The sequence below is a fragment of the Euprymna scolopes genome, chromosome 14 (genome assembly GCF_053919585.1).
Source record: "Euprymna scolopes isolate OS-2025 chromosome 14, ASM5391958v1, whole genome shotgun sequence".
NCBI classification, from domain to species: Eukaryota; Metazoa; Mollusca; class Cephalopoda; order Sepiida; family Sepiolidae; genus Euprymna; species Euprymna scolopes.
The window spans coordinates 51,743,145-51,766,101 of record NC_136495.1 but is presented as its reverse complement, the minus strand read 5'-3'; the positions used below and the strand labels follow the sequence as shown (position 1 = coordinate 51,766,101).

Genomic DNA, 22,957 nt, shown 5'->3' with positions numbered 1-22,957 from the left:
TTTCCTCTTTTTTCTTTTTCACTTCTTTCTTTGAGAAGAGGGAGTTACCAGTAAAGTCAGTTGCTCTAAGATGACAGTAGGGTGTTGGATTTTTTATATCGAGATGTGATTTGAAATAAAAAAAAAAGTGACTGCTTTCTATAACCACCCTTTTTCTTTCTGTAGAATCCTCTCCTCTTCATTTCCAAAACATAGTTAACTCAATATTTTTCAACCAATGAAAATCGTTTTAAGTTCAAAATCTAATTAGCCTATATCAAATTAACAAACCTTATAAAAACAGTGACCTTGCGAATGACACCTGCAGCATACTTCAACTCTGCATCAACTGTGCCCATCCAGGAAATATTGACTGGAGTGCTCGAGCTGAAATTTCTTTAAGCCCGCTGTTATCTCTCCAGTGACAACTCAAATACTGAGAAGGTAAACTCTCACACACGTACACACTGGAACTTTAAACAATTCTGATGTTTTTTCTAGTTCTTATTAAATAATTTTCAACCTTCAATAAACTTTGATCTTTCAAAGTATATTTTATATTTCTGTAAAATTGTTGATATACAAATACATTTTGTTCTTTAACTCAAGTTTTCTTGCTTTCATTCACAAAATCCCATTAGTAAATTTAATGACTAGGGCTATTTTGACTGTCGAGTCCCAGACAGACAGTTAATCAACCGAGAACCACATCACTTTATATAAAAGCATATAAGATGTCAATGGATATACACTCGAGAGTCAAAACAATGAAAAGAATATGCTGTTGTCATAGTCCTACTGATGACTCATCCATGAACGTTTTTATCCATCTTTTTATTTTGCCAGTTTAGTTGCATTTATATTACTTGTTAACACTTTTCGGCCCATTTCAAAAACACTATTACTGTCATCAAAATTTACTATCCAAAACCAAGAACTGCGCAACACACACTCCTTTTATATTGTTCTGTGAGCTGCTGCTGCTAGTGGTGCAACGCTTTGATGAGATCTGATTGGTTGGTTTGAGTAACGATATGCACAGAAAGTGTATTGGTTTCAAACACGTGGGTTTCAGCACTCAAGGATTAAACATCTAGTTTTATTAAGCATATCAAGTCATAAATATTGGAAATTTGTCAAAGTTGGACAGGTTTTGATACTGTGAAAACTGCAACAGTTACCTCCCTAGGATCATGTAAAGAGTTGCCTCCTCTTGTCTTCTCCGTATCTATTTGTGTTAAAACTAAAATGGCTAAGCATTAATTATCTTTTTGTCAACTGTCGATATGACTTCTCATGTGACTTTTATTGAAACAATCAAGGTATGTTTTTATTTACTTCATAATTAACTATAAAAGGTAAATAATTATCTAATTAATTAATCAAAAAAGATTATGGGCCTAGCATCAATATATCGATAATAACAAAAAAAATAAAATAAAATTTAAACACGTTTGAACTTTGTTTTTGACCGATTGGAATTTTCAGTTGTGATTAAGAAAAAAAAAAAATTTTGTTGTTTTTAACAAATAATAATTATGGATGCAAAACTTTGCGTTCTTGTGCCACTACTTGATGGAATGAATTATGCAACATGAAATGTTCAATGCAAAATGGCTTTAATGAAAGATGGTGTCTTGTGTTGGTATGACAAGATTTTTCTCCAATTGTCATCTTTAATGTGAATTGTTAGTGTTTTTGACTTTCTGTTTTTCTCATTTTTTTTTTTTTTCACTTTTCTCCCTTTTGTTTTGAACTAGTGTTCTTGTTTTTTTATTTTATTATTAAATGATATTTTCTGAAGTGCAGTCTGTTAAACTAAAAACCATTTTTTTTTTTCTTTACGGGTTGTGAACCGTACATACGATGGAATGAAAAAAAAAATAAGCAGTTACAAAAATAACAAATAAAAAAAAATAGGTCCTCATTTACTAAACCTAAGGATTCCAGTTTCATACAAGCTACATCTGCAGACACTATGTCCTTATTGACCTATGTTGTCAACGTAAATTGAAGTGACATCATTATGGATTCATCTTGCATCAGAACAGTTTTAATGATAGCGATCATTATTAAGGATACTACATTTAAGCCCAAACTTAAACCCATAAAAGAATATCTTCTTACTTTGATCATTACTGTCTGAAATAGTTATAGTAACTTATGGACCCATATTTGAAGGTAGGCTTTCTTCAAATCAAGTAATGCTACATTGATCTCCTTGTGATACCACTTCCATAGTTTAGTGGGCACACTCCAGCATTCGCATGGAAAGCATCAACATTTTCAATAATCTATCATCAGTTGCACTCTGTTTTTCATATGTTGCTCAATAGCCATGTGCAAAATTAATTCTTTAGGGGGATCCTAGCTGTTCCTGAGGACATGACATCAGCCAACCAACATCAATTCATATCTGAAGCTCCTCTTTGTATGTAGTTCACTTCTTAGTAAAATCTGCATACCTGAGAATACAAAATAATACCTTAACATACCAGTACTCGTTGGATCACTGAAGTTAAACAATGCTAAGCCTGCTCAGTACCAGATGGGTGACCATTTGAGAATACCAGGTGCTGTATGTAAGACGTCTCCATCTTGCAAGTATTGGGGAAAAGAAAAAAAAAAAAAGACTGATGTCGTAATCTCATCTGACCGGGATATAGCCCACAGGGTTCTTTTGCTTATCACTAGCTAGGAGAAAATCTATGTTGCCTCCATAAATGTCAAGTTATCGCATGACTAGTGCATATTGCTTCTGTAATTGGTTCCAGTTCCTTGAAGATATTTTGAGCTGGGGTCAATAACTCGTATGTTGCAAATTCACCAATTCATGATGACATGCATAAAAGTCTGTCATCATCAAGTAAGCCTACTTGTAAAGAGACATCTTAATATTCAGTTATTCATACCACTAAACAGTACAGACAATTTTTGTAAATCAGCTGGGTAGACACCAACAGTTTCCTTAGTGAAGTCGCTGGCCAATAAATTATTATCATGCAACAAAAGAATTTGTACCAAATGCTGGGCTTAATTTTGTTCAAGTCTGGTTCATCCCTGAATTGCGTAGACTCCTCTGGCTAGAAAAGAAATCCAGAGTTCTATGATATGGTTAACAGTGGAAGACACAAGATGAAACAAATGGAAAAGAACAGACACAAAGCAGTGAGTAAACAATGAACAAATTTTATATCATGATCAAAAATCAAAACAAAAAACGAATATTGTCTCTTTTCATATACATAAAGTTCATTTGAAAAACTTCAAATATGTTCATATGCAGATCAATAGTATTTAAAGTCCATTCACTGACTATATATTTTTTCTTTCTTTTCACACATTCAACATCTCCAATCAGACTCCTCATAATCCAAACACTTTACTATTCTTCAATTCAAAAAAAAAAAAAAATCACCCTGCCAAAAAATAAAAAGGATTGACAGCTAAACTTCGGATTTCCCTTTATTTTTCGTAAACATTATAAGATCCATCACTCACCCTCTACAATTCTTACTCCTATGAAGTCAGTAAGGAAGAAGGAAAAAAAAAACATCAGCTAAACTGCAGTTAAAATCATTGTTACTCGCTCTCTCTCATATACACACACACACACACACACGCACGCACGTACATACACAATGCATATACGTGTGGTTGTCATTTCTTCCATTTTTATTTTTACCACAAATTTAATTTTGATTTCAATTTAAAAAAAAAACAATCAATGATATTTTTGTACTTGAAATAGACATTTAAGTGTTGAATTCTCATCGCATGTAAACACTATGGATCAAATTCAATGCAAATCTGAATTTTCATACGGAAAGTTATGCCCATATTATGCTCCCTAAAAACCTATATGATATTCCATGAAAATTGAAATTAAGGGAATATTTAATTGATATCTAATATTTATTTTTAAAATTTTACAGAAAAAAAAGAAAAAATTAAAAGGTATCTGAATGTTCATGAAGGGCTTTCACTTTTTTTACCTCCTTTGTATAAAGCTAAATTAAACTAAATATAGTCCACATTTGGAACCCTTAAGCTTAACAACTGAGTTTCAAAATTCATGATTACTGTACATACAAATATGATCACATCTAAATTTATATAGAGATAAAAATTTAAGCATTAGAAGTGCATTACATTTTTTATTTAAAATAAATAAGATTTTAAAATTTAAATTTCTTCATTACATTTTTCTTTTTAATTAACTATTTTAAACAAATTAATAATCAGACAATTTTTATTAACTTTTTTTTTCAGATCACACTTACTTGTATTCACACACACAATATCTCACCAGATAAAATGTTGGTTCTTTCTCAGGATTCAACCTAATTAAAAAAAAACAAAAACACAGAAAAATCTTTATGATGTACATATCCATCAGGGAGCAAAAGATGTCATATTCCAAAAATCATATAAATTGATCAAATATTTCTTTTTTAGAGAGAAAATAATTTTTTTTTTTACTATTTTTAGCGATTTTGATGATAAAATATAACCATTACAAGACTGATTTTGATCTCAGTGGTTCAAATTGAGTTGTCTCCCCTTTATTAACATTGGCTGATCAAACACCAATGTCTCGCTTTGTCATAAAATTTGATTTTCTTAATTAAAAATAAACTACTGGATCAATTTACACGACTTTTGGAATATGATATTTTCGTTCCTTGACAGGTAAATACACCATAAAGATTTTTCTGTATTTTTGTTTTTGACCCAGGTTGAATTCTGAACTTTCACAGAAATGTTTAACATATTTGCTTCCTGGACAACATAAGGTAAATCTGCTCAAGTTGAATACCATCAACTAAAGTAAACTTTTTTTTCAAAATACAAGAAATAATTCAAAATCTTTTTTCTCATCCTGATTGTTGTTATCACAAAATTTGATCAGTTTTGTTCTGAGGCCCTTTTCAGGTACCTTGCAAAACCTTCAGGTGCTACCAGCGTAGTTTCATCTGCCTTTTCCAGTGTACTATATATGTGTTCAGAGATGACGGTTAAGATATCCGTGGTAGAATGAGATTGCCTCAATTCATACTGTTAGCTAAAAAGATGTTTAACATTTTTGAGATGGTGGACTATTGTTAAATAAATTACTGATTCAAAGATTTTAAACAAGAATGAGAGGAGACTTATAGTTCAATAATATTTAAGTTAGTTCTTTCACCAAAGATTTTGAAAACTGATAAAACAGAGGAAATATTCCAGCTGCCAGAGAAGCAAGATTTGGCAAGGCATTTCTTATTGAGTTTTTAGAGAGGACAGAGACCAGCTCAACATTTGTTTATTACTACAGCAAGAATAAGATTTGGTCTACATGATTTGGAGATGTCAAGGTTTTTTTTTTTTTATGATATCCAAGACATGGAGAAAGATGAGGATCAGATCTAGTGTGGTTTCTATAGTGGTAAATTAAGGATGCTGGGAGGTGGTTCGATGGGGGTAGGTGACTGTTCATTGATTTTCTAGAAACCATGAGTTGCTACTTTCTGCAACTCGATGCGTTTTCATCTTAATATATCTACACTTAGTTGGGGCTGTTACATTCTTATAGTGGTTTCTTGATGCTATACATTTTCATCCATTTGTATCTAACCTACAACGGTTCAAATGGCAGAATGCTTGCTGCCTATGCACAACAGCAGCTGAACAGGTTGAAGTGAACCATCAGGGAGAGTGGAAATTTCTATAGAATTTCTGTATCAGAACAAATGCTTTGATCCATTCATTTACTTCCTTTAGACAATGTTCAGCGGAGAGAGGGAGAGAAGAAATTTTACCTCAAGGTGCATTGCCATAGAGATCTCACAGAAATTTCCAATCATCCCAGTGGCAATATATCGTTTTAAGTAGTGGCACTTCGAATTGGAACATGGCGATATCAACCATTATTACTATAGAATCAGCATTCTAGGATGTTTCTCTGTGGTGGACATTAAAATTCCCAAATACAAGTAGATCCAATGAAAGCACTTCATCTATGCTATTGAATCAAGTAGTGTGGGAGGTATCCTGACCTATCAAAACGATATTTGTAAAGAACAGTTTCAAAGAAGGAGGCGGTTTGGTCATTTTCAGAGGGGTGTCCAGTTTGATGATATTACTGTTTATTCTCCTTGTCATTCTTTATAGATAGAGTGGATTGGACAAAATAGGCATTAGTCAGAAAACAAAGTTCACACAATAAGCTATTAACTGAGTGTGGCTTGGGAAAGCCAACCGAAGATAAGTGCAGGGTCTTTTTCCATGCACTGCATGGCACTAAGTTATCCCAATATACAACTGCTCATAGCGCTACATGTACTACCAGTCGGAAACAACAGCCAGACCAGCTGTCAAACTTGTACCCTAAATCTATCAGAGTAAACTAAAACAGATGAGTCATGCAAAATTAAGTGATAAGTTGCCCGGATAGAGAGAATAATCCCCCCTTCCCCCAAGAAAAACATATTTCATGGAAAGACATTGGTATAAACATTTCTGCAAAAGTTGTAATTATTTAATTTGTTCAAGTTTTTAATGTAGTCCAATTAATTTCTCAATCGAAGGATATTGCCAGTCATTCTCTGCTAATGCTTTCGCCTTTTGCCGAAGTTGCTTTATGCGTTTCTCGTGTAAATCTGAAAATAAAGTAAATCGATATTAAACAGGTAAAAATTTAAAAAAAAAAAAAAAAAACGATGGCCAATTATTTACGATAATGCCATCATGAAAAACAAAATAATCTTAATATTTTTTTTATATATTCCAATTTTTGACATGGATATTTTAGTTTGATTTTTCTTGATGCATCGAGTTCTAGATCATGTTTTACTAGCTGACTAGCGAAGTAACAACATGTTTGCCATAAGAGATTTCTTGGCCTTCGAGCCAAGATCAAAGTGTAGTATCTGTTCCGGCAGATGCTGCACTTAAGATAATTTGTACCAGTCAATGGAGGGGAAACCCTCTATACTGGGACAATTATTATTTTTGGTAACCAGAGTGCCCCCTTTTTGCCTACTTTTAGGGGAGCTGGTTTTTACCTCACATTAAAAACGGCCTTGTGCCTAATTTGCTCAGTGGGGGAGCAAATAAATACCATCTGTTCTAATGCTACACTTCAATTATTTTCTTCTCGGTTAGTGGAGAAGAAACCCTTCACGACTGAGACAATTTTTATTTTTGTTCCTTCCCCAACATAAAAAACTGACCCTGGTGTCTAATTCTGCCCTCATGGGGAGGCAAGTAAATAGGAACAGCATGTTTACCAAATCAATTGCATTCTTTACAGGTTAATCATCGAAATGAAAATGAATTTTTAAAGTTTTATGAAATGTGGGTTTTTTCCTACACATTTGAGTAAGTTCAACTTTTTCAGATCACCACGCATCAAGAATTTTTAATATATGTAAAATATTTTGTATATTACTTTATTAAAATAAATCCTGTTACAAAAATATAAGTAGGATTTAAATCTTTTGTTTTGCTCATTTGGATGGTTGCTTTTTTAGTTTCAGTGGCTGTACAGGCTCGAGATATTTTATTATTATTACTATGGAGAGGAAGAATTATTCACAATATCCAACCATGAAAAAATAGCCATATTTTTTTATATAGTCCAATTTTTAACATGAATATGTTGGGGTTGCTTTTTTTTAATGCATGGAGTCGTAGGTCTTGTGCTGATGTAGTGGTGAACCATTGGATTGTTTGATATAAAAGGCATGACTCACAAGTCGACAAGTTTTTTCCCCCTTTTTTACCAGCTGACCATTAAAGTAACAATCTGTTGGCCAAATCACTTATTTTTTATGGTTTAATGATTGAAATGAAAATGTTAGTCCGTTGCTCAAAGACAAGTTTTGTGCGAGATGATTTTCTTTATACATTTAACTTAGTTTGCTTTTATCATATGTCTATGAATTAGGAATTTGTGATATATATTGACTATTTAGGATAATTTCAATGGAGAAAAAAAAAAAGAAAAAGATACTTGCATCGTTTACTGACCGTGTAGAAATAATGTTATTTAATAACCTATGATTAATATGAAAAGGGGAGGGGTGGCTTTTTAAATAGGTTCAAGTACTAAGTAGTTAATAAATAAAATATGCGGTAAAATATTTAATAAAACAAAAAGATACCATTTGCCAATTCAGCTCCTGCGATTTCATTGGCTAAGTGTTTTGGCATCCTCAGGCCATTTATGTAATCTGCCTAAACTACATCAACGATAATGCAGTCTGTATTCTGTGCACGTATTGAAAAATTATTTAAATAATAAAAGAAATTAAAAAAACTTAAAATATTGATTGAGCATCTAATTTGTAAAAGATATTTTCAAAAAATAAAATAAGAAAATGATTGTGTTATGTTATTCGTTATTAGTTTTATTTAGTGATGGGATGATTCCGATATTTTTCCTGATTCCGATACAATTACCGATTCCGTACTAAATTCCTGATTCCGATTCTTTATAAATCTCTAAATATTTAATTATAAAAGTGTTATTTCATCCCGATTACTGTAAAAATACATATTAAATGTGCCTATATTTTCTCAAACGTAAAAATACACTTGTGAGGGGGGGGGGGTCTAGAGATTTTTGTCTTACTTGAAGTTTAAAATCAGTAAATATTTATTATTTTATTATCACTACAAGCAGTGGAAGATTTTTGTTTAACTAAAATCAAATAAAGATAATTTAAGGAATCTCTTTTGGCATCGGAAAATAGGCTCAAATTTTTCCGATTCCACAAAAAGTTAAGATTTTTCCGATTCCCAATTCTGATTAATCGTCCCAACAGTAGTTTTATTCTATCATTTCACTCAATGTAATTGTGTGACAGAGCGCAGAGATGCGCGTGAAATGAAATCATGGTAAGGAAAAGAAAAAAAAACTACAAAAAGGAGACAGTCATGTTAGAGATATGGATGACATTCGAGAGCACTTCGGAACACCATTCAAGATGACAGAGGTCAGAGAGAAGGAGCACGATTAGTTTATTCGGAAATGTACCCGAAAATAAATGTTGTGGTTACAAAAAAAAAAAAAAAGGAGTTATTAGTTGTCCTATGTTTCTTGCAACATACTCTGCTATGTGTTGGTTGCCTTTCAATGTTACAATAGTTTTTCTTATGTGTACAACAAAGTATTATCAAGTATAAAAAATATTTTATCAACTATTTCTTTTTGATTAGAAATTAGCAATACAAATTTTAGAGGGGAGAAGAAAAAGAAGAATTTCTTTATTGGTTTTTGTTACCTTCTCTGGTCTGGTTACTTTGGTGATATTGGAGAACAGGGTGGGGTAGGTGTTAGTGCAATTACAAGAGTTAGGAGTGAATAAAGTTCAATGAACTTTTACCATTACTAACCAGTGGAGTTTTATCACTTTTGAACAAAGGAAGAGTCTATCTTGAATGTGTATGCAGTGTGATGATGTATGAAAGTAAAACCTGATCAGTAAAAGTTGAGGACATGCATTGCATGGACAGGAAGATTAAATCTGGACAGTATAGGGAGATGTATACAGAAGGGTAGACTTCGATGGCATGTCCAAATTGAAAGAATAGATGAAAGCTCTTAGTGGATGTAGAACAGTTGAGAGAGCAGATTCAGTTCACAGGGGGGAAGCCAAGGAAAACATGGAAGTGATAAGAATGGAACTTAGAAAAAGAGGGATAAATAAAGACCTGGGCAGAGATATCAGTCAATTTGGAAGTAAATTTCTAAAAGTCACCCAATATATGCCAGCATATAAAAATGAACTGTACACCAAATATGAATTTTTATATATATATAAATTTACGAAAAAATATATGGCATATATATCATAATGTACTGTCCAGCTCTACTCATGTATTGAGCACTGCTGAATTAAATATAGAAAAATCGATGCATAAATTTTATCTCATGATAAAAGTTTATGAAGATACATGAAATAATAATAATAATAATATATATTTCTATCTCTGCTTATGTTTAAAAATTCCAAAACGGCTAGACTGATTTTTAAAAATTTCACACAAATATACTTTATGTGTCTAGAATGTTTCTTAGATAGATTTTGTATAGGAATGTCCCTGATAAGTGTCAAAAATTGATAGTTGAAAAAATCCGATTAAAGAAAGAACGGTCCGATTTTGAGCAAAGTCAACACCCTTATACAGTCTAACATCACAAGTGCATTTGAGAAGCACATTTGAACCATCGTACTTGACTTTTGCATTTTAAACTTTAATTCATGCCATTATATAAAAATAATTTATAAAATCAACAGTATGTTCTCTACAGTGCAATGTAAACTATAATGTATTCTGGACTGAGTCACTGCAGGGGAGATATGTGAAGCTTTGGTAAGTCATTGACTAGAGCAGGCAATCAATCGATTTAATTGAAAACTGAGCAATTTCATCGATTTTGATGACAATAAAAGTATTGGCGGTGTAGAACATTCATTGATCCTTATTCAATCCTGGGCAATGCCAAGTTTCTTTCCTAGTCAATGAATAAATGTAAATTCTGTAGACATTCACGTATCCATGCTGAGATTTAAAATAGGATAATCTTAAATTACTATTCCTCTCTATATATTCAAAAACTTGTTTAAATACTTAACTCGCTTAATCAGTAATCGCTGTGCATTTTATTAGTTATTCAAAATTACGAACAAATCTTTGTTCAGCATGCCTCTTTCATGTAAGACACGGGTTGCATGTTGACCATGGAAACAGTTAAATAACTATCTTGTGTTATTTTAAATTTTATGGTTCATAACCGGAAAGTAGGAGAAGAGGGTTCTATTTGCTTTTTAATAACTTTGCAAAAAGGCAAGAGTTAAAAAATAACACCCTTCCACTGACAAACCTTGAAACTATGCTAAAAAACAAACAGAATTTCTACAATTTTTTTTTTTTTTTAATTACATTTTCACCCCAGACAAGGCATATTGCCACTTTGATGTAGAGGGCTACTATCAGGGACCTAATTTCCAGGGGTACTATGTATGGAGTTTAGCAGCAAGATGTCTGTTCACATTACATTTGAACTTCTGCATGTCAGTACAGTTGGGGAAGCTGGAAATCGGAAGAGAATTCCAAAGTCCTGCCGTTCTGGAGAAGAAGCTATTAGAGTAAAGACTTTCTTACATCTAGGGATCTCAACTGTGAAGGGATGGGACTTTGCTGTTTGTCGAGTTTGTCGGGGGTATTTTCGTCGAGGGGGTACAAGTGCTTGTAGTTCGTCAGAGCATCTACCATTAAAATACTTGTAAAACAGGCAGAGGGATGCAACATTTCGTCGGTGGGACAGGGGCTGAAGTTTAGATGACAATTCAGGACCTATTAGGTTGGAGACTCTCTTTTGGACCCTGTCCAGAAGTGAGAGACTAGTAACAGATACACCAGCCCAAATGTGATAGCAGTACTCCATACATGGGCGAATGGTGGCTTTGTAGAGGTACAGGATACTTTCAGGCATAAGTAACTTTCTAGCATGATAGAGAGAGCCCACCTTTGCCTTAGCAATGATCTCAATGTATCTATTCCAACTCATGTTTCCTGTGAACGTTAAGCCAAGGGGCTTGAATGAAGTGCCCTCAAGTAAAATATCTCTAGCCATAGCTATTGGTGGGTGGTAAGGTTTCATGTAATTATGACAAACTTGGACTAAGATTAAAACAAGTGAAGCATGCATGCCCCCGCCCCATGAGTGCACAATGAACGAGGAATAAAATAATGACTAAGTTCGGCATTGCCCCCCCCCACTTAGCCCCCAGGAGGATGTCAAATCCTGGTGGAAATGAACAAATGGTGCAGTTTTAGGCTTTAACATATGTAAATTTGTAGTTCTGCACCATGCAAAAAAAGAAATGACCAAGTCCATATTTGCACCCCCCCATTTAGCCTCAAAAGTCCCCAAGGCCTTAACATATTTAAATTTGAGTTCAGCACCAGGCAAAACTGCTAAATAGACATACACAGAAAAATTTGGACAAATATGGTAAAATAGTCCCAAAAATGGAGTGTTTTTATTAGCCCTAAAAGAGCCCTTGGGGCACACCCAAGAGTTATCGCGAAGTATAGACAAACAAATTTATATAGAAATCAGTTAGTTAACAACTTTTCAGAAAGTTTTATAAAAATCCTAGGCATCAATTTTTTTTTAATAAGCACAAAAATGTCAATTTTAGCCATTTTAACCCGAAAGACATCCCTAGGGGACAACCGGAGTTTTCTCAGAAAATCCGTTCTGTTACCTTTTTACTCATATCATGTTTAATGTTTGTGCAAAATTTTTTAAAATTCCAAGATGTAGTTATTGAGAAAAGTGCGGACAGATAAACGGACAAGGGTGAATTTACAGGTCCAGTCTCCTTTTGTCGGGGGGGGGGGGGGGGGCCAAAAAAAAAAAAAAAAAAACAATCATAGTATATTGAAATAAACAGTATTTATTTTTTTATCAAGTTAAAACATTTGATGACATTAAAAAAAATCGTGTGATATTAAATGCAAGTAGGAAACGACAAAAAAGCTGAAATCAGATGAATTTTCTAAACCCCCCCCCCACCTCATGCGGGAGGAGACAACATCACAAAAGCAACTGGGATGATGATGTAATAGTGATAAATAGCAAATCACATTTAAAATAATTTGAAAAATGTTTAATCAGTGAAATATCAATTTTTGTTCAACAAGAATGTCAAAATTAAAAGACAAAGAACAAATGTATGAGGGGGGGGGAGACAAGTTATTCTTTAATGAAGCAAAACTCATCTAACTCCCTCATCCCCATCATAACTCATTTGAATCTTAGCCTTTGCAGCATTCAGACAGAACTGTCATAAGAGCAAAAACTAAGGTAAGACAAGATGGAGAGAAGAAAAGAGAAAGAAATGAAAAGGAAAAGAAAAAGAGGAAAAGAAATAAAATGCAGTAACCAAAAAAATAAGAATGTAAAGCTATAATGATTTGACAGAAATCAGTCTTTTCTTATTAAAAAACAAATAAAAGCGGATTTTGATCCAAAAGCAGAGAACTCACATCCATGTGTGGTCATAGCAAATTAAGCGGAAATCTGCCGTTTCTGAATAAAAAGACATGTAATTCCACTAAAAAGTGGAGATTTCACATTCCTGAATCCGGATTTTGTTATAATCTCTGTCTGAGATTCTTATTGATGACTGTTCTTAAACTTCTTGGGGGTTTTTCTCATCAAATCTTTCTGGGAGTTTATATGTTAGATCCATTGTGCTGTCTGCTTCTTGTAAAGTCGGTTCTCTCTATCGCTCTAAACACTTTCTCATGTCAGAGGCTATTCTTTATCTTTATAAACCTAGTATCAGACCATGTATGGAGTATTGTTGTCATATTTGAGCTGGTGAATCGCTATCCCATTTGAAGGTCCTTGATAAGGTGCAGAAACGTATCTGCAATTTGATTGGTCTCATCCTTTTTTTTTTCCTGCAACTTTCTTCTCACAGATGTGGTGTTGCTAGTCTCAGTTTCTTCTTTAAATACTATTATAGCATGTGTTTTTTTTTCAGAATTGTCAGATATATTCCCTGCTTTCTTTGTTCCAGCTCGTTTGACTCATTGATTTAGTGGTTTCCATCAATTTCCTGTTCTGATACTTCATTGTAATTCAGCTTCTTATTCTCGTAGCTTCTTTCCAAGAACTATAATCTTGTGGAACTCTTATTACTGATTGTTTTTCTCCTAACTATAGCATTAGTCTTTTTAAGACTAAGGTCAATAGGCACATCCTGTCTTTGTGATAATCAACTTTCATTTTTGTTAGCTTGTTTGGAGCAATTTCCATAAAAAAAAAAGTGTAAGTAATGTTAAAAAAAAAAAAAAGAATTTTTTAAACAATTCAACAATTTGGTAATAGTTAATCATGAAAATTAATTCTTCTGTAATTATATTCAATGTATTTACTATTATTATACTAAGTTTTTATTTAATATTTTATTACAGAAATTTCCCCAACAATGCATGAAGCCACTTGATGTAAGGAGCTAAGAAAAAAAACTTTATGGTAAAAAATTAGCTAATGATAAATGTTGGATGGATAAATTCCAATCTAGAAAACTTAATATAGGAATTTACTATATTTCAAAATTTTTGACATAAGGGTTGATAATTTATACAGATTACTATTCTTATATTGGTTGTGATTTTCATATACTGGATGATCTAATCTCAGAACTTTTTTTTTTCAAGTGCATTTTTCTGAACTTGGGAATATTTATACTAAACTTAGGAACCGATTTTGAACTGAACCCATTACTTATTTTTTTTTTATTGCATTTTCACCCCAAACAAGGCACTGTGCCACTTTGATGTTGGGTTAACTATCTGAGACATAATTGCAGGGATACTGTGAAGGGAGTTAAGCAGCAAGATGTCTGTTTACATTACACTTGAACTTCTGCATGTCAGTACAGTTGGGGAAGCAGAAACCCAGAAGGGAATTCCAAAGTCCAGCAGCTCTGGGGAAGAAACTATTAGAGTAGAACGCTTTCTGGCATCTGGGGATCTCTACTGTGTAGAGGTGGGACTTTGCTGCTTGTCGGGTTTGACGAGGGTATTTATGTCGAGGGGGATACAAGGGCTTGTAGTTTGTCAGAGCATCTACCATTAAAATACTTGTAGAACAAGCAGAGGGATGCAACATTTCGTTGGTGGGAAAGAGGCTGAAGCTTAGATAACAGTTCAAGACCTATCGGGTTGGTGACTTTCTTCTAAACCTTGTCCAGGAGTGAGAGACTAGTAGCAGATGCACCAGCCCAAATGTGACAACAATACTCCCTACATGGATGAATGGCGGCCTTGTAGAGGTAATGGATACTTTCAGGTGTAATTAGCTTTCTAGCAGGATAGAGAGAATCCACCTTCCTCACAGCAGCCACAGCAATGCTCTCAATGTATCTGTTCCAGCTCATGTTTCCTGTGAATGTTAAGCCGAGATGTTTCAACAAAGTACTTTCAGGTAATATATCATTAGCCATAGCTATTAGTGGTTAAGAAGGTTTCTTGTAATTATTAAAGGAAAGAAGCTTAGTTTTAGCAGCATTGAATGTTACCATCCATTTTTGTACGCATTTAATTACAGACTTCAGATTTTCCTCAGGTTTCCGCCATTGCCTTATATGTGTTCATTCATTTTCCCTTCATACCTACCATAGAGCGTGGTGTCATCCGCGAATATACCCATCTCATAGACGATTTTATCAGGGAGGTCATTTATGAATACCAGGAATAATAAAAGTCCAAGGATAGACCCCTGAGGCACACCCACATATCATATTGTTTTGACGTATGTCCAATGAGCAACAGTTGTGGAATGCTCTCATTTAGTCAACCATGTTATTCTTAGTTATTTTTTCTTGTCATAAGGATTGTACTGTCAACCCACAGAAGATCATTATGTAGAACCAATTGTTAACTCATTTAACCATTGCACCACGAGTTCCAAAATTCATACTAGAATTTTCCTCTGTATTAGAAGTCTTTGTCTAACACAAAGCAACAAAACTTTTTGGCTAAAAGGTCAAGCAGAGGTTCGCTAGTCACAAGTTGTGTCGAGTAGAGTTCGTTGTTCACAACACGAGATACACGTTGACATTCTCTATTCGCTTGTCTTAAACGCTTCTCCCACTCCTCCCGGCGACTCGCCTTTTATAATGTTTCGGTTACACCCAATTTGCATATACCACACGAGACTGCTAGAGATCTACGCGTGACCGGAGGCTTTAAAAGACAACAGCTACTCTTATTTTTTCACTTATTTTATTTATGGGCCTCTCTTATTTTTTCTTTTTCTTTCTTTCAGCCTGCTACCGAGACAGATTCTCGCCCGTTTCTGAGGTAGGTCCTCTATGTCTATCACATCCTTATGGGCAACCAAGATTACCAGAGTTTTTGTAATCATTGTCTGATGCTGTCATTCATAATCTGTTCTTCTGTCATTTAGTTGCAATGTGGTACTTAGCACATCATGTTTGAGGAATGTTTCTTTAGAGAAATGCTTCAGTTGCCGATCGGCTGGAGAACTAATGTTGTGATTATTCGTATTTGAATAATTGACGAGGAAGAACACAGTAACAGTTAAATAAATGTGTATTAACGAAAATACACAAAAAAGATAAATTGAGCAGTATCTTTGCTCAACTGCTGGATTAGTTGGTGATGACCATATTATCTGCATGTCCGTCTTTGACTGGCTTTTTTAACCGGTTCTCGTTACCCGGAAGTGACATCATGGAATAGTTCATTATTCCAGGCAGTAAGGGTGCGTTCCCAACAACTAAGAAAGTAGACACAGGCAAAAGATGGCAAAGAAGAGAGGACAAATGCAGATGAACAGTTGTGAAAAAACAAAAAATGTTATTTTGCCATAAATACAAGAAAATGTAGACGAACTGGAGAAAGTTGATTGATGAGGATTCTGAAAGCAGGAAGGTTGATGGACAGAAAATGTATCTGGGCAGCAGCAGAGATAGAAATCTGAGAATCTGGACAGCAGGAAAAACTGGATTGTGGACACCATAGAATGACACCACATGGAGAGAGATGCAGACATCCCTGAGGTGTGACAGGATGTCTCAGGTAGGTCCAGTTTGTGTGTATCTGGCCAAGGGCTGAATCAATAGGAACAGAGACTGCAGGAGTGAGTCGGAAGTGAGGAAGCTGGATCCTGGACAGCATGGAATGATATCACATGGAGATTGATGTGGACATCCCAGAGGTGTGATGAGATGTCTCGAGTAGCCCCCCCCCAAAAAAAACCGTGTTCAAATCTATAGTGTACCCACATAAAAATAATGGAGCTACAAATTAATACTGTGACACTGGTGGAGTTGATCTGATGATTTTAAACATAAAACCTTCAGTAAAACCAGTTCATCAGGAATGTTGGTCATTGGATCCAGCTTCCTCACTTTCAGATCATTCCTGCAGCGTCTGTTCCTATTGATTCAGCCCTTGGCCATATCCACACAGACTGGACCTACCCAAGGCATCTCATCATACCTCAGTGATGTCTACATCTCTCTCCATATGATATCATTCTATGCTTTACAAGATGTTTTTTGTTTGTTTGTTTACACAATGTTCCATTATTGCTAGAAGATTCTTTAGGCGATAGTTGGATTGGAACCTTTTAATTTTTCATGAGTTGATCAAGCATTTAAACTACAGATTTCTCATCTATGGTTATATCAAAAGCAAATCTTATTCTTAAACACCAGAACGAATCAATTTAAAATTGAGAGTTCTAAAATTGAAAAAAATAAAAAAAACAGAAAAGAAGGTACTTGTACAGTTTAATCAAGACATTAAAAAATAAAAATATTGAAAAAAAGTTATATTGTATGTATCCGTTACGGAATGAAGTTCTCCGGAAAAAAATTTCACTTAATTTGATCAAGTAGATTTTTTTTTTTTACAGCAAAAAAACAATGTTATGATACCAAGCAAAAGGTACTCGTGTTTCGATTTTTAAGAAAAGTTAGTATTTAAGATGGGGAGAGAGTGTCGGCGCTTTAAACTGAGTTATCTCCCCATGCTGTGTTCTAAAACTTCAAATATGGCTACCTTCAGCGTGCTGTCATAAAAACGTGTTTTTCCACTGTAAAAAAAAAAAAAAAAAAAAAAAAAAAATCTACTTGATCAAATTAAGTGAAATTTTTTTCCGGAGAACTTCATTCCATAACGGATACATACAATATAACTTTTTTTCAATATTTTTATTTTTTAATGTCTTCATCAAACATTACAAGTACTGAAAAGAAATATAGAATACCTTTCTCAAGACCGTGATATGAAAGCTCCAAATCATGTTCGAGTTGTAGTTTAAACATCAGTGCAGGATTTCCATCTGGAAGTAAAAAAAAAATTGTTATTTATTTTAAAAAAGGCAAAGTTTTTTTTTGAAGATGGGACATTTGTATAAAAATTATTGGAGAGCTAGTATTCACTGACCTGTTTGCTTGAACTCTGTATGTGCATCTTTTTTTTTTTTTTGGTGGGGGACGGGGCTTTGGTTTTACATTTTAACAAAAAATAAAATGGTTTAATTGCTTACAAATAAACCAAAATACAAAAATATGGTGGAATTTAATTTTTTAATGAAATTGATGTGGCAGGGAGATGTTCATTGACTTCTTCACTTGATTCCAGTGTGTTTATATTTTTGGCAGTGGTGAAGAGGTTTGTTTTTAATTTACAATGTAGAAGTAAATTGCATAGAAAATCCCAAACAGATTGCTTCATACAAAATGGTAAGTTTTTATCTATGGCATAAAATATTTGTAAATATAAATATGTGTTATAATAATGCGAAAATGACAATAATAAAATGTGAATTAATGCGATGTCATTTTGCAAAACTACATGCAATTTCGTATTAATTGAATTATTCGGATATTGCTCTTGTCTTGAGTGTTATTTTAAAAACGTTTCTGTCGGTGTAACCTTTGACTTTCAAGTATATCTTGCCAAACTCAGGAGACTTTCTATAAAACTCGGGAACCTGCAAAGAATTCTAATATATCATCCTAGAATAAGACTATGTTGCTGAATAAATAAAATGTTATTTTATTAGTGAGGCCCAACTACTTGTGAGCCCGACAGTACCACGAGGTTGCCTAGATTCTCAGTGGCACATTTGCGCCAGATAGGCAGAGAGAACTGGAAAGAGGATCTTGCGAATTTTTAAAACTTATTCATACTTAGTGATATCGTCTGGGTTTTTTTTTTTGTGCTTCTACAGAATTTGAACCAAACTAACTTTTGCAAATCTAAAACTTACTTTAGGGTTAAGTTAAGGTTTAAAAAATAACAGTGCTTATGCACTTATGTTACCGTCCTATTTTTTAAATAGTATTTTATTTTCATGTTGAATTGAAGTTTTACAATATCTTTTTTTATTAAATTGTTAGGCAAAAGTACAGAACAGTCATAAAACACCCATCCCGTGTTACAAATGGCTTTCTAAATAATAACATTATTTCAGCATGATAACATAAGTGCATAAGTACAAAAAGACACAGCTAAGTTCAAATTCTGTAGAAGTACCTACATTGTTTTAGAGGCTTTCAAAATGCCGAAATGAAAACTAGTCCAGAAGAAAAGTAATCGCCATTTTTATAAGCAAGTTGAAAAAAATGGCCTCACTATGGAATAATGATAATTCAAATTTTATTATTTCGTTAAAGGACATTGTTAATTATAATTATCAGGTAAAACAAACTTGTTTTGCAGTAAATAATATCAAAATTATCCTGGAACCGATTTCTAAAAAGGCATGCTACATAACAGAAATTAATAAAAGCAATCATAAAAAGAGCTGCGGTCTATTCCAAAACTACCCCAAACAATGAACTAAATTTTTAGTGATTAAAAAATGTTCATAATAGACTTTTATGAAATTTAATCTTTAAAAAGAATCTATTTATAAAATTATAGTTCCTGTCTGCTTATTTCATCAGGTTTTGAATAGCCTTGGAGCACTTGAATAAATATAGTTCATTTTAATCGGCAGTTCTCTCTCACTGCAAGAACTTAACACCAGGGTCAGAAAGTGGAATTGAAAAGTCAGCACCCCACAGGAGGGGCACGGCACACTGACCTGCAACCCCGTTGGCATTTCCCTGTAAGGGCGCCTCAGGTGATTAGCAATAAACTAACCCCTTCTCAAAGAGAGATGGCAAAGCCTGGGACGTTGGACCTCCTAGAACTGCACAGAACTTTACTCCCACCGCAAAATCCACAGGGACCGGATCATTACAGGAATGGTAATCTCTGTTGATTTTTGGGGCTCAGGATAAAAATCCTTAACCTAGTTCAAAGGAGAGTAGAAAATTGCCATGGGGTTTGCATTCACGTCAGACATACTTAAAAAAGAAAATATGACGTTGTCCTTTACTTTGTTTATAACTTTTCAAATTAAATTCTAGTTTTACAAAATCTTTCCGATAAATTTTTACTTAATAATTACCTTTAAAATGACGACTTCTGAAGGTTTTCGGGTATGGAGGTTTGTGTTACTATAGACATAGATTCGAAAAAATGGTCAAAAACCAAATATATAACAAATAAATGTTACCAAAGGCAAGATAAGTTACTCTTCTACCTATCTGCAAAAGTTTTTAGTGGTTTTACTCACTTGAACACGTGTAATCGGTTCGAAAATCAGTGTTTATCGATATATTTGAAAAAGAAAAATGGCGGCATGCTTGCTGTTGAACACGGTAAGTTTGGGAAAATGAGTTCAAACAAACAAATTATACAAAATACTGTTAGAAACCCATCGAATATATGTCTGCCTATGTCACGGTAACATATAAGGAGTGAGTTTCTAACAGTATTTTGTATATTTTCTTTGTTTAAACTCGTTTTCCCAAACTTATCGTGTTCAACAACGAGCATGCCGCCATTTGCGTTTTTCAAATACATCGCCATATCGGTAAACACGGTATATTTTTCAAACCGAATAAACACGTTACATTAAATAAAAACACTAAAAAATTATTCAGTTAGGTAGAAAGGTAACTTACCTTGCCTTTGATCATATTTATTTGAGTACTCCTTGGGCGTTGAGTTCCATGTCGACCAGCATAAAAAACAAGCGTCGCTCCCTACCTGACGCAAGCACACTTAACATTTTTTTTTATTTACTGACGTTGACGTAGTAACTAAACGATTGTCACATTATTTATTTATTTTGAAAAAGTTTTACTCTTTATGAATATTAAAAAAAAAAAAGTTACTAAACATTTATTAATAATGTCTCACTTTTACAGACATTGGTTTTTTTAATTTCTTTTAAATGACTTTTTTACGACTTTTTTTTTTAATAGCATTTGCGGATGATGGGTAAAAAACAAAAAATTAAACCATTTACTGATAATTTCTCACTTTTACAAATTTTTTTTTTCACAAATAAATGTTATCAAAGTTAAGATATTGAGAAATTGTCAGTAAATGGTTTAGTTATTTTTTTTTTTTTTTCGTTTTTTATCCATCCGCAAATGCTATTAAAAAAAGCCGATAAAAAGTCGTCATTTAAAAACAAATGTCTGTAAAAGTGAGACATTATTAATAAATGCTTAGTAACTTTTTTCTTTTAATATTCATAAAGAGTAAAACTTTTTTTTCAAAATAAATAAATAAATAAATAATGTGACAAATAATCGTTTAGTTACTACGACAACGTCAGTAAATAAAAAAAAAAATGTTACGTATGCTTGCGCCAGGAAAGGAGCGACGCTTGTTTTTTTATGCTGGTCGCCATGGAACTCAACGCCCAAGGAGTACATTTGTTATATATTTGGGGGGGGGGGTTGACAACTTTTTCGAATCTATGTGTATAGTAAAACAAACTCGAAAATCAAATTTTATAACGATGTGATAAGTGTTTTGATCCGCCATATTTAATAAAGAGGGACAACTCAATTCGAACAACTGAGATTTTAAAATCAGTCTTGTAATAACTACAATATACTATTAATCGCTGAAAATCGTAAAAAAATGAGTTGATAATTATAATGAGTTGATTAATTTACGTGATATTTGGAATATAGTTTTATTCCATGACGGGTACGTAAATTACTAAGAAATTTCGTTATGTTTTTATTTGTTCGTTTGTTTTTAATTAGGTTGAATTCTGGATACGAAACCAAAAGCTTAGACATAAATGTCCTTTTACTACATTCGGCTTTTCAGTTAAATTTGGGTTATATTTGAATGATTATTAATGGAATTGAGAAAGAAAGAAAACACAAAATTAAATAATTTTACAAAAGATTTTTAGAAGTAAGAAAATATTTTTAAAACTATAATTTTCAAATTTTATTTCAAAATAAGAAATAAAAATTAAGTTGAATAAAAAAAACTATTTTTATTGTTGATTGTTTATCCAACATGTTGGATTGAAAAAAGAAGGTTCTCCCACTCATTGAAACCGGATAAAAAAAGAAGTTCATATATTATAGTGAACAAGTCACTCTTACATCTTAAACAACGGATTTATTTATCTTTTACTTACCTTCGCTGCCACTTGGCGATCTAAATAGTTGTTTCCTTAATTCTAATGGTGCAACTGACATTTTGTAAAATTCTCCTATTTTTCCTCCAGAGAAAAATTCGCAAAGGAAAATCTCCAACTCCAAATGAATGAGAATGAGAGATTTAAAATGTAACTATTCCAGAATAAAAGAATGTATAAACCGAGACAATTTAATCACATGTATCTTCTTATTCTATAATTCTGTCAGGCTCATTTTCAACTTTCAACAAACCAGTTACGCCATCGTTGCTAAAGAATTAAAGCAGCAGTATTTTCCGGGAATATTTACTTCATTTTATTTCGTTTTTTTTTCTTTTTAATGGCATTTGATTTTTTTTGGTATTTTTTTTACGGCCTGCCCCAACGCCCCAACCCCATGTTAAGAACGGCTTTCGGAATAAACACCCTCCGACTTCCCCATGTTAAGAATGGCTTTCGAGGTTGGGTGTGTTTATTCCGAAAGCCGTTCTTAACATGGGGAGGTTCGGGTGTTTATAATAAGTTGGGGCACGTCGTAAAAAAATTCCTTTTTTTTTTAATAGTGGTTGACTTTTTTTAACAAATTAATTTTTCTTAAATAAAATTTTGAAAGTATCGTTTGATTCATCTTTTTTTAAATTAATAATGAATAAATAGTTATTAACTATTTATCAAGACTTAAAGCCACTCGAGAGTAAGGGTTAATGAGATTGTCAGTTGAATGATGAAGAATATTATGTTAGTATTTTTTATTAACGAGTCAACACTTATCAAGGCTAAAAGCCACTCGACGATAAGAGTTAATGAGACAGGCTGTAAGTCAAATGATGAAGAATATCATGAGAGGATTCAAAGTGATAAACGAATGAACAAAGTCTAATTATTTATGAGGACAATTTATGCCAAGTATTTGTTCATTTT

The 22,957-nt window shown here is 33.3% G+C and overlaps 1 protein-coding gene across 1 annotated transcript; it reads right to left on the bottom strand.

Moving 5' to 3' along the window:
• Positions 1–3,152: 3,152 nt before the first annotated feature.
• LOC145293006 (uncharacterized) lies at positions 3,153–22,324 on the bottom strand. Its single transcript, XM_080139264.1, has 3 exons — positions 22,037–22,324; positions 17,792–17,866; positions 3,153–6,620 (listed from the first exon to the last, which is right to left on the bottom strand). Exons 1-3 carry the CDS (start codon positions 22,095–22,097, stop codon positions 6,517–6,519), a joined length of 240 nt encoding a protein of 79 aa, XP_079995390.1. The 5' UTR covers positions 22,098–22,324; the 3' UTR covers positions 3,153–6,516.
• Positions 22,325–22,957: the final 633 nt, after the last annotated feature.

Coding starts and splice junctions, on each gene's coding strand:
- LOC145293006 (XM_080139264.1), bottom strand. CDS start 22,097: ATGTCAGTTGCACCATTAGAATTAAGGAAACAACTATTTAGATCGCCA. Junction 17,867..22,036: donor ATCGCCAAGTGGCAGCGAAG/GTAAGTAAAAGA, acceptor TTTTACTTCCAG/ATGGAAATCCTGCACTGATG. Junction 6,621..17,791: donor ATATCACGGTCTTGAGAAAG/GTATTCTATATT, acceptor CTTTATTTTCAG/ATTTACACGAGAAACGCATA.